The sequence below is a fragment of the Hippichthys cyanospilos genome, chromosome 20, assembly GCF_059441005.1.
Source record: "Hippichthys cyanospilos isolate Australia breed blue-spotted pipefish chromosome 20, RoL_Hcya_1.0, whole genome shotgun sequence".
NCBI lineage: Eukaryota > Metazoa > Chordata > Actinopteri > Syngnathiformes > Syngnathidae > Hippichthys > Hippichthys cyanospilos.
Genome location: NC_142388.1, coordinates 92,426 through 107,000, shown reverse-complemented (window position 1 = coordinate 107,000; position 14,575 = coordinate 92,426). Strand labels below are relative to the sequence as shown.

Here is a 14,575-nt window from a genome sequence, read left to right as displayed (position 1 = left end):
ATAGACGATCAGACAGCCGGCGGTGCAGGCGGTACTAATCGAGTGCAACTTCATCGCCCGGAACCCGCTTTCGGGTTGAACGCCCCAAGCGCGCCATTCGCAGAGAAAACTTTCAGTACCGGAACTCACGGTACAGTAGTTGCAGTCCCTTTTACAGCGCTACGTTTCACGACTGCAGAAAACAAACAAAAGACATCCATTCGTCATATTGACTTTATTCGAAGAACCCCTCGATCAAATGATAGCACATCCACGATTAAGGAAATGCTTAAGCTCGGTTGTCAATAGGAATCGCGCGAAAGCTCACGGCAGTTTCCTTCGTGAGATCGATCTAGACACATGACAGCTAGTTTTTCAACGTACGACAACAAAATACGCCTTTGAAGCGGTTTGTTTTCACACCCCCTACCTCTGACGCAGCACATCGATTTTAGACTCAATTATCAGTTGATCCTCCCCAAAGTTCGTTTCGGATTTAACGCGGTCATAATTTTTTTTTTTTTTTTCATTTTTATTTTGCGGAATGAAATACACGAAAAACGACGATGACGCTTCGGCGATGAACGCGACTCTTGGTTCTACGCCGGACCGCGCGAGATGAGCCAGACGATATGAAAACGAACATACTAAAAATATATACGCAGATTACGAGAACCGTTACAAGTTATGCAGTATGACACGTGGAAAATATAGGAGAGGTCGCTGCGGTTGTTTTGAGGTATCGCGTGCGTTCGGCTCGAAGGTATCAGACCCCGAACCGGACGTTTGGCTTTGGAATAATGACAATTTCCTCCCGTTACAATGAAAAGCGCGCTTCAAGGTATCTTATGTCGCGGACGTGCAGCGGATATGCACATTTGGCGGCGTTTCCCGCACTCGGGTCGGGGGGGCCGGGATCCTTCCCCGCCCCGCGTCATCCGTCAGCGCTCGCCCAACCCCCCGTCGGTCTCCCTCAGCCTCTCCTTGTGTCTGGCCTGCACCAGGCCGAAGACGACGCCCGCCAGCGTCATGCGTCCCTCCGTCCGGCCCCCCGGGCGTCCGTCCGTGGCCGCGTCGGCTCTCTTGCTGCGCATGGTGCTGATGAAGTAGGTGCGCACCTTGCCCTGGCGCTCGCTCACCTGCCGCAAAAGTCGAGCGTCGCGTCAAAGCTCAGGCCGGCGGACGCCAAACGCGCCGGCGGGCGGGCGGGCTCGCCCTTCAGCCTCCCGCGCTTCCCGCGGCGTCGGCCGAGGACCGGCTTCCCGAGGGCCCCCGCCTTTCCCGACCTTCAGTCAGTAGGGGGCAGTCAGTATATCAGTCATTGGGCGAGGCGGCAATTTAGTCGGTCGGTAACTCAACAATTCAGCCGGTGAGTAATTCCGCCACGCCCGTGGGTCAGTAAGTCGGAGTTTCGCCAGCCAGTCGGTCGAGGATTCGGCGAGTCCTTCACGTCGTTAACTCGGTCACTTCACCCGTCGCTTACGGTAGCTGGCCGGCTACTTTCCACGGACGCTTCATCGCGACTCCGATAACGCGGCGGCTGGATGGCTTTCGACCGAAAAGCGCGCGCGCGTCGGGAAGGAAATTTCCCAGCCCGCAGGCCCAACTTGATAAACGCCACCCTAACCTCGAGCAAAGTCCGATTCAAAGCTAGATTCTACAAGCGTGCCTCGCCCCTCGAAAAGAGCTCTGAACTTTTGGGCTCCGCCGCAAGCGCGCGGCACTCACCCCCTTGACAAAGATTTCCCCGCGCAGCTCCAAGACGAAGCCCCAGTCGGCCAGGAGCCCGCGGGTGGCCTCGGGCACCTGGATGCGTCCGCTCACCCCCGTGCTGTCCATGCGGCTGGCCAAGTTGACCGTGGAGCCCCAGATGTCGTACTGCGGTTTGCTGGCGCCGATCACGCCCGCCACCACCGGTCCGTGGGCGATGCCTGACGGACAAAAAGCGTCGGCGGCGAGCGCCGCTCGAGCTTTTCGTCGCTCGAGGAGAGGCGGCCCTAACCCACTCACCCACTCGCAGCTGGAAGTCTTTGGCCGAGTGCCTGTTGATCTCCTTCAAGGTCTCTTGCATGGCCAGCGCGAACAGGACCAGCTCGCTCAAGTGATTCCATTCGTCCGTCGACGTCTGAGGGGCAAGCGGGCGCGGGAAGATTAAAAGAAGGGGGGGGGGGGGGGGCTGGGGGGGGGGCTCTCCCACCTCCTTGTCCGGCGCTAGGCCAGAGGCGGCCATGTAGCAGCTCCCGATGGTCTTGATCTTCTCCACGTAATGGAAGTAGGACTCCTCCAGCAGCTGCAAAAGAGCACGCGTGTCTCAGACGCCACCCAGGCGTTCGCCTCGCCGAAGCTCACCTCGTCGAAGCCGGCTATGATCTCGTTGAGGAGGCGGAGGCAATCCACGCCTTCGTGTCTGATCTCCATTTGCTCAAAGTACTCCGTGAACCCGGCGACAGACGCAAACATGACCCCCACCTCGTCGTAGGACTGCGAGTAAAGCTCCTACGAAGAAAGACACCCATCTTCATCGACAGATGCGTTTTGGCCGCAAGCTGGAAAGCCCGCAATTTGGGGAGGCTCGGATCCGGCCGACGGCATTTCCGCCCGTCGTTTCGAGTTCGACCCGCGGGGTCGGGGCGACGCGGCGAGGGCGGGGCCAAGAAGCGCGCGCACCTCGTCGTTCTTGCTGCGCTCCAAGAAGTGTCGGGCCACGTGCACCGGCAGAATATTGTGCAGGAGACATTCGTTGTGCTCGCGCAGCTCCCTCATGTCCTCCACTTCCTGCTGAGCCTGCAGACGCCACAGGAAGTCCTGCCTGGCCGTGGCTTCCCACTAGCCGGCGCACGCAATGGGTCTCTCGCTTTGCTCGGCAAGACATTGAGGACGCGCGGGGCGGTACCTGGCGTCCGTTGTAGAAGACCGCCACCATAAACATGACCAACAGCAGGACGGCGATCCCTTCCCTCCTCGCGTAGTGAGACCTGCGCGCGCGGCAAACGGCGTTGGAGGAATATGCTACTCGTGCGGACGGGGCGCCGGGACTCTGACCCGTGCGGCGCGTCCCGGCGCGCCAGCGAGAGGAAGGCCAGGTGGACGAGGTAGGAATAGACGGCCACGGCCAGCAGCAGCACGGCCAGCTTCAGCAGCGAGTTCAGGCGGAGAAAGACGGCGCACGTCACCATGGCGATCACGCCGCTCAGCACAAACACCTCGAGGACGCGGCAAAGACTCTCAGCGTTTGGGCTCCGGAAAACCCAGTTCGGGAGCGCGCGGGCTACCTCGGGGTAAGAGCACACGGTGAGCGAACGCGAGGCCGTCTTTGTCTTCTCCGTCCGGTCGGCCGCGTCGGCATCTGTCAGGACGCACCATAGCTACGCGCGGGCGCAAAAGCACACACACGGGAAAGGAAAGGATGAACCCCGGGACTGCGACCACGTCGGCAACCCGCTTCACCGGATACGTTTGCGCCATTATTATCGCGAGATGTGACATCTCGCCGCCCATTAACAATTTGAGACTGGAAAGATCCGGCGCCCGTCTCACAATGTCCGTGGAGGCTAAACCCAAGTTGATGAGCACGGCGGCGAGGGTGAGCGTGTTGCGGGCGCCGTTGTTCTCGTGGATCCAGCAGCAGAGTTGCTGCAGTGCGGCGGGGCTCCACTTGAACTCCTCGGCGAGCGCCAACAGCAGCAGCAGCGCGTAGGTGAGCAAAAAGAGGGAGAACTGCAGGATGGCCGGGACGGGCCTGGAAGCGACCGGACGGGAGGTGAAAAGCGGGGCTTAGCCGTCAACCTTTGAAGGAAGGACCGTTTGCCCACCTGGGCGCCGGGATGAGGGCCTGGGCGGCCATGACGAAGAGCAGCATGATGAAGGAGCAGAGCAGGTTGGAGTTGAACATTTCGTCCCTCATCTGGGAAAACTGAAGGCGTCGGTCGGCAAAAGAGGATCGCGCGTCAAACGCCGCTAGCCGGGACGTTTACCGTACGGGTCTCCGCGGGTAGCTATGTCCCCGTTTAGCGCGGGCCGGCCCCGTTTGGCCTCGGCGAGGAACGGCGCCGCTCGCGCGTGCGTCCGTCCGTCCGTCCATTTCCTGCCCCCCCAAAAAATCTACAGCCGTACCTTGTCTTCGACATGCGTGTCCTTGAACACCAGAGACAGAGGAGAGATGTGTTCCCGATGCATGCGCTCGCTGCTGCGGACCTCGATGGCGCGTTTGATACGTTGGTTGATCTCCTTGGAGGCGGACGGCCATATGTTGGGCAGCGACCCGTTTGTGAAGGAGGCCAGGATCTACGATGAAACGCGAGCCGGATGGGATCGGCGCGGGGACCGGGCGGGAGTCGGAACGTACGCTGTTCATGTCCACGGCGCTCCCAAAAGGAACTTCGTGAGCTCGACTGGCTTTCTGGATTTTGCGAGGCTCGTCGCGGCCGTCCGCGCGGCCGTCCTCCCGAGGACAAATCAGGAAGGTGTCGATGTCGTGTCGCCGCAGGAACTCGTTCCTCTCAGCTCCGCGTCCGTCCACCGTCTGGTAGGTGCCCTCCAGGCAGTCCAGGGTAGCCTTGGAGATGTGGATGCGCCTATCGAGGGTAAGGAAACGCTGGGTGAGCCGCGGCGCTCGCGGAGCCTTCGCTCGGCCGCGGCGATAGCCCTCACCCCGGTATGCCGCCCGCCTCCAGCATGTTGGCGATGCCCACATCCCAAGACCAAACATCAAACTGCCATTTCTGTAGACCCAGCACCCCGCACAGGACCGAACCGGAATGAACGCCGATCCGCATGTCCACGTCCAAGTCCAGCTGCTTCCGGACGGACCTGACCTCGGCGAGAGGGAAGGTGACCGGACCGCGGCCGGTCGAGCGGTCGCGGTAAACGGACTAACCGTATGGTGTTGATCATAGCCAGGCCCATTTCCACGCAGTGACGGGCGTGGGCCCGCTGAGGTTCCGGGACCCCGGACACGCAATAGTAGCAGTCCCCGAGAATCTTTATCCGCAGGCACTGGTGCTCCTGTGACGCGGGGAAGACCGAACCGTAAAAACGGGAGCGACGCGGGGAGGGAAACCGCGCCCGGGGTTCAAACCTCGGCCAAACGGTCAAAGCGTCCAAAGAGCTCGTTGAGGGTCCGAACCAGCTCCTGAGCCGACAAGTTCATGGATAGCAGAGTGAAGCCCTTGATATCTGCAAAAAGAATGCTGTGGACGAGACACTTGATATACTCCGGGGGACTCGGGGACGGTCGCCGGTACGATGCGAAATCGCACGTCGCGCGTTTTTTCCCCACCTGACGTCTTTGTACTGGTGGATATAAATCTTGTGAAATTCCGGAGGAATAAGCTCATCTTCCAGGACGCTCATGTCGGCGATCATCTCCAAGGCGACGAAGCGAGGCAAGATGGACAGCACGAGACGCTCCTGTCGTGGGGAAAGACGGTCGGGGTCAAATCGGCTCAACTCCGGCCAAGGAGTTGCTCGGGCGGAGCCAGGCCAACGCTCCCGTCCCACCTGTCTCTGGTTCTCCTGCTCCAGTTTGAGGCGACCTTCGACGCAGCGCCGCGTTTCCAGGAACACCTGTCGCTGCGAATGATCCGTCAGGTAATGGATGAAGAACCCGGCCACGTTCATCCCCACGTACAGGAGTCCTCTGGCAAAAACCTACGACGGGGAGAGCGTCGCTCCGTCTGCGTCCAAAGCGCGAGGCGGCGGGGGGCGCTCGAGGAAGCCTCGCCTCACCTTCCTCAGAAGCGCCGCGTCGTTACGAAAGCGCGCCACCTCCAGCGTCAGCTGCAAGCCCGACGTGAGCGAGCCGGCGCACATGGCCCACGCCAGCGGTAGCGGCAGCAGCGTGTACGTGGCAAAGAGGGTGAACAGGAGGTACCACGAGGGGTCTTTCTCCAGCCCGTAGGCCAGGCCTCCCAGCGCCTGCGCGCTTTGCGACATCCAGCTGGCCAAGCCGGCGTAACGGAGCCACCTCGGCGACATGGAGTCCTTGAAGGTCAGCACCGCCGCGCACAGCGCTACGGCCAAGACCGCGAAGGCGCCGGTCAGGCAGCCTCGGAGGGGTTCCGTCGCCTCCCGGGGCGCCAAGGCCAGGTACAAAAGCAGGCCGTGCAGCTTGGCCGCGGCGTCGATCGCGTTGGTGATGGCCAAGGAGTTGCGGCGTTGGTGCGAAGAGTGGCGCTGGTAGAGTTTTTCCAGGTCTTTGGACTTGAAGGTGTGCCTGAGGGTGGGCATGTAGATCCCGTGAACCGTGCGGCCCCAGTGCACGAAGAAGTCGGCGTCGCTGGCGTATTCGTTGGCGCCCGAGGTTCCCGCGCCGTGGCCGACGGAGCCGCGAAGGTGGGAGGGGTGCACCCGAAAGGTGGAGGAGCGCCGCTTGACCCCGCGGGAGGCTTTGCTCCGGATCTGCCGGTTGATCTCCTCCATGTAGGCGTCCGTCACAAAGATTTTGCCGGCCGGCTCCACGCCCACCTGCCGCGCCGTCAAAAGCGCACGTCGGCGGGGTTCTGCCGACGAGCCGGGAGCGAGCGGCGGCGGGCGGGCGGCCGCGGCGGCTCACCTGAGCGCTGAGCTCCTGCTGTATCATGATGTGCTTGACGGCGTTCTGCCACAGCATCTTTTTGCGCCTCAGCCCCGGGGACAGCGTGGCCCCCAGGCAAGGGGGCTCGCGCAGTTCCGTCGGGGAGACTCGCGTCGTCTGGGAAAAAGTCACCATGGCGGGCCGCTGGCGTCACGTCGGCTGAGGACGCCGGCCTGCACGAGGCGCCGCACAGTTGAGTGCAAAGCGCCGCGCCGCCGGCGGAAAAGCTTCAGGCCTGCGCTCCGTCTTTGCCGCGGCCGCCTCGCCATGTTTCGGGGAGATTCCGCTACACGGGCCCTTCCTGCGCTAAGCCTTCAGACCTTGCCCGCGGGGTCGCGCCGGTGGGGCTCGGCATCGGATAGCCAAACGCTTTCTATTCGTTGCGCGCGGTCGTTTTGTTGGACTTTTCACTTCCTCGTGCTCCGAGCCATCAAATCTGTGATTTCTTTCTCACCCGCGGAGTCCTTTGGAGACTGCGGCGCGACCCTCGAGAGGATACGCAGCTCTGGAAAACGGATCGCCGGACGGATGGACGATTAGCAATGTTCGGGCATAAAGCATTCCGTGCCAAGGATGAAAACGTGCCTCTCGGGAACGACGGAGGAGAGCGTGCCCAAATGTTGCTCGTGCACCTCACGTGCGAGTTTGGAGTGATTACTTAGCGGCGTAGCACGGAGCGAGGCCCTCTCTTATCCCGCCGCGTGCGGGAGAGCGGACCGGACCGGAGCACCCGACGGAGTCCGCGCGCCTCCGGAAGCTTTGGACCGGCGATCCGGGGCGGCCGCATTTAGACGCGAGGACGGGGAATGTCGGCTAACGCCCCCGGCTCAAACTCCCCCAGGCAGCTCCGCTCGCAAAGGCGGGCCGTCCTCACGTCTCCGAATACGCCTCCGATACGTCCGCGTTTCAAGGCCTGCGTCGCAAGGACCTCCCCGATCCGTGTGCGGCGGCAGCCCTACGGCGTGCTGGCCGCCCCGGGACGTGCGCGTGTTTCGGGTGTCCGTCTCCTCTCCTAAATCGCGCCCGCCTCTGATATTCAGATCATCGGCGAGCCCTGGGTGCGTTATAGAAGAAAGGCCGTGGAATACGTGCAGGATAGCGGCTCTCTAAGACCCCCGAATCAACCGACGCTCTGTCCGCTCGGCGGGGCGTTATCTCTAACGTACGGTTCTTGTCTGCTACGCCTGTAGTCGAGGAGACGCGCCTCGTCCGGGGTGAACCTGTCTGCTTGAAAGCGGCGGCGGGCATACTCACCTGTACTCTTGCGCCGCTCGCGCTCAGCTCTAGCCGCGCTATAGGCCGCCGGCCCGTCCACGTCCATTTCCGCCGGGTCCCGCCGCGCGCGATCGGTACGCGGGGCGCCGACATTCGGGCGTAACCCGGGACAGGCCGAACGGACGCTCACGTCATCGCGCGGGCCCGACGAGGGACCGACCGGCGTGGCGGACGCGGGGCGGGAATGTTCCCGACGCCAGCCCGTTCGTTAGTGTCAGGAAGCAGCAAGAGGATTAATTAGTCAGCGGCCGTTCTCTGAGCGCCTGGTCGAGCCCCGGGCCCTCCCCCACGGCCAACTGATAAATCCCTTCAACGCCCCGCTGCCCGAAAGGTCTCAAAATAAGCACGGAGGCAGAAAAACAAAAAGTGAAGAATACGTGTGGCCGCAGGGTTTCAGGTATTTTGTAAGGCCTTTCTTTGAAAAGGGGCCTTTCGGGCGGACGGTCCCGACGGGAGCGACCGCGCCGGGGCTACTTTTGGGCGCCGTACACTTCGGCTCTATCTCGAGGAAGAGCGACCGCGGGAAAGACCGTACGCGGCGGGCCGCGCTCTCCTCTGGCTTTTCGGCACAACGCGCGGCCAGCTTGCGTAAGGCTGATCCGACATAAGTAGGCGGCGGAGAAGCGGCCCTCTAAATATAGAGCGGGGCCTTAAGGCAATTAGCGCCATTCCGGAGGCCGCGCTTTGCTATTCCGCCCGGCGAGAGTGCGCGAGAGCTGCGCGCGCGCTACCCCGCCAACGGTCGGCAAACGTCCGCCGCTTGGGGGGAAAATACAAACGGTCCCCGGACAACAAACGTTTTGTGGAACGGCGGCGCCGTCGGGGCTTTCGCCGCCACCGCGCAAATACGCGCGCGCTTCCGTACAAATACTCGGCCGGCCAAGTTTTCTTGAAATCGATGAGCGGGAGTCTAAAATTGTGAGCGCTCCATCTCGTCGAAGGCGCCTCGGGCAAGTTGAACTTTGCGATACGACGGGGAGCGGCCCTACGGTATGCGCTTCCTCCGCCCGTCCGAGTCCTGGGGCTAATTGGCTTTGAGGCGACTAATGAGCTTCTTTGCACGTGGGACGGGCTGACGCTTTTCCCCCAGGAGCCACGTCGAGCTCGACCCTTTCCCATCTGTCTTCGGCGACCGGTCGATGGCGCTCAAAAGTTCTGCTCCGCGCCTGTGGCGGGCGCTCGTTTTGCCGCCGCACTAAATACAAACGTGTCAGCATGCTTGGAATGGACGTGGTACGCCCCCCCCTGGCGATTCCGGAAGAAAGCTCACGAGTGCCTAGTGTTACGCCGCGGCACCGTCGTAAAACGAGAGGCCTGCTTCACGTCGCGGAACACTTCCGGTTATATTTTGAGTCGTTGCTGCCATCAAGCGGACGGAGGACATATCGACTAAGCATTGGCGAGCCCCTCACTTTTCGAATCGACGGAGCGTTTGTGTGCGTATATATAAGTTTGCGCGCGCTTTTTTAAACTCTTATGGTTCCTCGGTCGCCGTAAAGCCCAATTTATCGAAGAGAGGTTAAACCATTCGAATGAGCTACCTTTGATTCTTTTTTCCGCGACTGCGAATCGAACGCTCGCGAGCGCGGAATATTTTGGATGGAAAACCCGCGAGCGCAAAGTATTCGGAGTACAACCGCACGACAACGGCTCTTGACGAGACTCGACGTCCGCGCGCCAACCTTCGGGTTGCAGGAAAGGTCGACGGACGCGCCGCGAGTTTTTTTCAATTCCCGTCGGGTTTGCGTTCAATAGGCCGCCGGGAGACGTCAACGGACGCGCGGGTCGTACGCGCCCCCGCGAGTTTTTTTTCAACCAAGACTTCCTTCCCTTCGAATCGCACGCTCACCAACAAGGACGCGATTCACGGTTTGTCGATTGGAATTCCCGCGCGGATCCGGAGTCAGAGGTCACGGGCTCGCGAGCTACGGTCATAAGACGCTCGGCCCGAGCCGGTCGTTTGGGAATATATTCGACGATGCAATTTCACGCACTTCGATCCTTCTACCGCGAAGGCTTCTTATCCGCTGACGTAAGGGCATATAGAAATACAATGGGACAGAAAGGCATTTTTGGGAAGCGGCTTTATTAACACCCCGGAGCGCCGACGCGGCGCTTCATTCTTCCAACACCTCGCCCTCGCCGAAGACGTGGAGGTCCAGGGCCCTCCAGTTCATAACGTTGCCCCACAGGTTGAGCGGTTCAGGGCATAGCTCCACACGTGCGCTTGGCTAACCGTGCCGCCGAAGAGGTTATCTGTCCCACGCCGGCCCAGGACCATGCCTGGCACCGCCCCGATGGGTTGCTCGGAGACGAACTTCTTCAAGGTGGCTTTGCCGTAGCCGTCTTTGGACCTCCAGGTGACGCACAAACTCAGCCAGTAGTTTGAAATAGCCACAGCCCTTAATTCGAAGACCTGACGGTGAACGTGAACGGCGACCACGTTGGGTGACTTCGTAACATACAAGGATAAGGTATTGATTTCCCCCATCTGAACCGTGGCGGTTGCGTGTTTATGGCTTGTTCGTCCCGGTGCGATCGCGGGCCTGTTCGCCCCCCCTCCTCCGCACACACAAACAACACCTCGCTTGTCGCCCCAACTTGGCGGCCGCCCGGCTCCGGAAAACGGCCCGGCGCCAACCCGCGACGCGAGGCTCGGTCCCAGGGTAACCGGCGCTGAAAACGGCCCGCTATCCCTTTCCCCCTTCGCTGGGCGAACGCAACGCGCCGGCCGCGCATCTTTCCGCACCGCGTATCTTAAGGAGTTTGATCGATGGCCCCGGACGGACGCTCGGATATCCGTACGACGGTGGCCATTTGTCGACCGGTCTCGATGCCCCCGGGGGCCGGCCGGCGCGGGGAACCCGTTTCTCACGCGGATTCATTTGTGCGCGGCGCGCGTTGTCAAACGGAAACCCGGGCTTTCTTCGCCCTCGAAGCCTTTATTCACAAGTTCCCCTTTTTGAGAGGCCAACCGGGGAGCCGAAGAAGCCGAGCGCCCCGGCCGTCTCTTTCTCGCGGCGCGCGCCGGCGTTCGGCTTTGCCCGGCTTCCCCCTCTGCCCCCCTTTGCTCTATTTTGGACCTCGGAATGATGGGGGCGGGGCCCAAGGGGTGACCCCCTGTCGGCGGGGCGCCGCAAAGTCGAGCCGACCGCCTCGGAGCGCAGACATTCTGGGACGCCGCGCGGGCCGGCGATCCGCCGGAGCGATAGGAGGACCGCGGCCGTTGCGAATTCTTACGAGCGGCTTGGATCCTGCTTCCGAGCTGTTTTTGTTTGTTTGTTTTTGCGTTTTAGCCGCCGGCGTTCCTTTTCCTTCCCCGAATGACTCGGACGATGCTTTCGAGCCTTTCGACTGACAGATGCTGACCGCGGAACGCCAGGGGAGCGGCTCCGAGGTAGCGTAAAAAAACACAAAAGTCCCACGGGTCGGCAGCTTTATCTCGAGTGGCAAATTCGTGCGCCGTCCCGGTCGAGGCGACGTTCGTACGCGAGCCGTTTGCCTACAGCACGTCTAGATTTTTGGCTAAAGAAGGGTTGAGTACCTCCGACAAAGTTGGGGGGCGCCGCGCGCGCGCACGTCTCACTGCGCGCGCACGTCTCACTGCGCGCGCACGTCTCACTGCGCGCGCACGTCTCACTGCGCGTGCACGCGCGCGTCCAGACGCCTCGTCGGCGCCCCGGGCCCCGGACGGCGTGGGACGAGGCGCTGGCCAACTCGGGCTCGCCGGCGGCGTGGCTGCTGGCGGCGGCGCTGCTGCTGACCTGGGCGGCCGTGGCCGTGCTCCTCTTCGGGCTGCTGGACCGCAAGACGCTGGAAGGTTGGCCTCGCCCCAATAACCCCGCTCCGTTCCTCGGGTCGCGTTTCACAGCGCGGGCCTTTTTCAGGCGCGCTTGAAACGTCATCCGTTTGAATGTCGCGGCTCAGGTTGACTTTGACTTTGACTTTGGTGGGGGAGGAGGGCGGGCGTTTGTGACAATATTACCATCTATCCGACGTAGGACAAAGTAGACCTTGTTTTAGGGTTTCCTGTACGCGGGGGAGAACTAACCGCTCTCCTCCTCTCTTCTGACCTCTTCTGTCCGTCGCCTGCCGTCCGCCCTCCAAGACTACACGTCATACTGTGACCAGCCGGCGTGTTTGCCACCGGGTAAAGACGCGCCGTCCCGCGCCCGCACGCGTCGCATGCGCCACTAACAAAAGGCACATCCCGGCCAAAGGCGGGCCGGCGCGCTTCCGTCCCCGAAACGGCCAGGAGCCTCGGAGGACACGGACGCTGACCTACGGGCCGCCTTTGGACACCCCTCATTGAGAGCGTGGGTCCTTGAGGCTTTTTTTGTTTCCGCGTCGCATGGACGGGAGCTTACTAAACTACATTGCTTTTGGACGGGGTGGAGTCTTTTATGGCCTCCCGCCGCTTCCGCCCCCTCCACGCGGCCCGTAGCGCCACGGGACTTCCGGGAGCCCGGTGCCGCTTTCCTAGGTGCGGTTAGTATGTACGCAGTAGACGGCGGGGGCGTCTCCCGCCGGCGCGCCTCCGCGCATCTCCCGCCGGCACGCTCTCGCACATCTTTTGCCACCGCCGATGCCGCCGGCGCATGACGGCACGCGTTCCCTTTCTCGCCGGCGCGCCTCACTTTTGTTTTACTCCCGCCCGCAGTTCGCCGGGCTCCTCCTTCGGCGTTGAAGGCCCACAGAGGCAAGTGCGCAGGCGTCTCTTCCAGGGGGGGGGGCCTTTCCCGTTCTCGGGCCGATGCCCCACAGTAAAAAGGGAGCCGTTGAATTTTGCAAATTGGGGGGGGGGTCAGCGCTTGGCGTAAATGGGGTCCTAGCTCCCAGCCCCGTCTCCACCCACGGTTCCTACCCCGCGCTACTGGGCTACTACTCTACTCTACCCCAAAAGTCTCCACCCCGGGGGGGCTCCCGCTCAGCTCGGCTCAGCTCAGCCGGCGGCGCGGCGTACGCCATAACCCTCGAGGCCATACGGACGGACTTCGAGTCCATCCGAGAAGCCGGCGGGAGCCGACGCGGCTTCGGTCTTCTCCCTCCCTCGGGCGTTTTTCTCCGCTCCGTCTCGGTCCGATCGACGGCCTCCAAAGAGTTCGGGTCACGGTTTGGAACCGGGCCGCCGTTTTAGGAAGCGGCCCGCAACCGGCACCGGACCACGCGAGTAGGGCAGAGCGGAGCCGGTTTGCTCGAATGGGTGTCAACTGTGATTTTGTGGGGTGGGGTAGGGTAGGGTAGGGTAGGGTAGAGCGCACGACGGAGACGGGGCTTTAGCGGCGCCGGACTCGGTCGGCGACTCGACTTGAGAGTGCTCCTTCTTTTCCCTGACTGCCGCCTTCCTCCGCGGGTGCAGGAGGCGCTCGGGGCGCGCCGCCGGAGAGCGCAGACTGGCTGGAAACCATGTGGACCTTCGCCGCCGGCCTGGTGGCGCCCGACGAGGACGAGGAGGCGCAAGGTGCGAGCCCGAGCCAAAGCTCGACCCGACCCGACCCGACCCGGGCCTCGGGAACGCTTAAAGCCGAGGTTGGGCCATTACCGCGGGGCGGCAGTCTCCCGTCGGCTTGCCGGTTTCGGGTCCACTATTCGACTGGGAATCCGTCGTCCGTTCAAAAGGCTTCCGAGCCGCGCGATGGGGCCCGAGGGTCACCGCCCGGCTATCGTTTGAGCGGCTCTCTCTTTGCCCCGCAGCTTTGCACTCGGGGGACTTGAGAGGAGAGACGGCCGCCGGCTCACCGCCGGAGAGGGCGAGAGAGAGAGGGGACGCGGGGTACCCATCGCGGCGAGGAAAGCTTTCGGCGAAGGAAAAGGCCTCCCTTTCCCCGAGCCCGGAGAGCGCCCCGGCCGGCTGCGTTTGACCTCCCGCCAACGGCCCGGCCAACGGCCCGGCCAACGGACGGCGACGGCAGAGAGGCCAACCGGGCCGCGTCCCGTACGCCGCGTGATCCGGCCTAAGGAAGCGCGGCCCGTTAAGCGAGTCCCGGCCACCTTTCCGCTCTCCCGTCCGCTCGCCCGTCAACGGAAGCGAGATGACCGCGCTGCCCTATTAAAGCCCAATTCATTCGTTTTTGCTTGTTTGTTTGTTTTTTGGGAGTTACGGTTGTTGTTGTTTTTTTTTGACGATCCAGACTCAACCACAAAAGGCGTTCAGCCAACTTAAATTGCGCAAAAACACACTCCCAGACACCCGCTCGACTCGCATCGAACGGCCTGCGCAAAAGTTGAGATGACACGATTTCTGTCAGGCTCATTTCGATAGCCTTAATAGTTTTGCGGATATTCCATGCGAAGCGGCGCCCGAGAATATACGACTTTCAAGCGCCCGCTTTCCGAACTGGCCGAGTCAAACGGACCCCTCCCGCGCACGCCGACGCCGGGACGGACGTCGTCTCCCTCGCTTCGCCGCGGGAAAAAGTGCCGTCCGCTCGACGCGCGGGCAAAAACAGACATAGGAAAGGTAAGGATATTCTCACACGCTGTCCCTTTAAGTCCCACGAGGCGCTTCTTCTCAAGGTTTTGACTTTTTGGACCTTGATTGGCAATCTGGCGAATTTGGCCACTTGTAGTCCTTTCGCCACTCCCCAAGATGGCGCCGAAGGGTTTCGTAAAAAGCTCACGGCGTGCATGTCTACGAAAATACCTAAAGAGCTTACGCAAAATGGATTTCGATCGAATTCTTGAAAAGTACACTAGCAGCTTTCGCGTGGATCGAAAAGGCCATTTTTAAAACAAGTTTTGTAAAGT

The 14,575-nt window shown here is 61.8% G+C and overlaps 2 protein-coding genes across 9 annotated transcripts; one reads left to right on the top strand and one right to left on the bottom strand.

The window, feature by feature from the left end:
* Positions 1-195: 195 nt before the first annotated feature.
* Positions 196-9,015, bottom strand: LOC148406740 (adenylate cyclase type 8). Of its 7 annotated transcripts, XM_088403271.1 has the most exons (21): positions 7,808-8,984; positions 6,533-6,726; positions 5,707-6,444; positions 5,479-5,628; positions 5,258-5,388; positions 5,057-5,168; positions 4,856-4,983; positions 4,630-4,788; positions 4,325-4,553; positions 4,093-4,263; positions 3,792-3,892; positions 3,517-3,718; positions 3,252-3,344; positions 3,022-3,182; positions 2,873-2,954; positions 2,647-2,805; positions 2,329-2,475; positions 2,177-2,269; positions 1,990-2,104; positions 1,708-1,910; positions 196-1,118 (listed from the first exon to the last, which is right to left on the bottom strand). In XM_088403271.1, the coding sequence occupies exons 2-21, from the start codon at positions 6,686-6,688 to the stop codon at positions 921-923; spliced, it is 3,528 nt and encodes a 1,175-aa protein (XP_088259397.1). In that variant the 5' UTR covers positions 6,689-6,726; positions 7,808-8,984; the 3' UTR covers positions 196-920. The 7 variants fall into 7 exon arrangements, 6 of the variants coding, with proteins under 6 accessions (XP_088259397.1, XP_088259396.1, XP_088259398.1 ...); XM_088403270.1 differs by having other exon boundaries at positions 1,990-2,269; positions 2,647-2,763; positions 7,808-8,992; XM_088403272.1 differs by having other exon boundaries at positions 1,990-2,269; positions 3,792-3,811; positions 7,808-8,990.
* Positions 9,016-10,795: 1,780 nt separating this feature from the next.
* On the top strand, positions 10,796-13,878 carry LOC148406739 (triadin-like). 2 transcript variants are annotated; one of them, XM_088403278.1, is made up of 7 exons: positions 10,796-11,225; positions 11,492-11,648; positions 11,937-11,978; positions 12,084-12,311; positions 12,489-12,527; positions 13,188-13,289; positions 13,523-13,878. In XM_088403278.1, exons 1-7 carry the CDS (start codon positions 11,190-11,192, stop codon positions 13,687-13,689), a joined length of 771 nt encoding a protein of 256 aa, XP_088259404.1. In that variant the 5' UTR covers positions 10,796-11,189; the 3' UTR covers positions 13,690-13,878. The 2 variants fall into 2 exon arrangements, with proteins under 2 accessions (XP_088259404.1, XP_088259405.1); XM_088403279.1 differs by lacking the exon at positions 12,084-12,311 and having other exon boundaries at positions 10,863-11,225.
* The last annotated feature ends 697 nt before the right edge of the window (positions 13,879-14,575 follow it).

What these genes read in the sequence shown, in the direction of transcription:
- LOC148406740 (XM_088403267.1), bottom strand. Translation starts at nt 6,688, where the DNA reads ATGGTGACTTTTTCCCAGACGACGCGAGTCTCCCCGACGGAACTGCGC. An exon ending in GAGGCGGGCGGCATACCGGG is followed by an intron (nt 4,554 to 4,629) that starts GTGAGGGCTATC and finishes TACCCTCGATAG; the next exon opens with GCGCATCCACATCTCCAAGG. An exon ending in GCCCTCATCCCGGCGCCCAG is followed by an intron (nt 3,719 to 3,791) that starts GTGGGCAAACGG and finishes GGTCGCTTCCAG; the next exon opens with GCCCGTCCCGGCCATCCTGC.
- LOC148406739 (XM_088403278.1), top strand. Translation starts at nt 11,190, where the DNA reads ATGCTGACCGCGGAACGCCAGGGGAGCGGCTCCGAG. An exon ending in GGACCGCAAGACGCTGGAAG is followed by an intron (nt 11,649 to 11,936) that starts GTTGGCCTCGCC and finishes CCGCCCTCCAAG; the next exon opens with ACTACACGTCATACTGTGAC. An exon ending in CGAGGACGAGGAGGCGCAAG is followed by an intron (nt 13,290 to 13,522) that starts GTGCGAGCCCGA and finishes TTTGCCCCGCAG; the next exon opens with CTTTGCACTCGGGGGACTTG.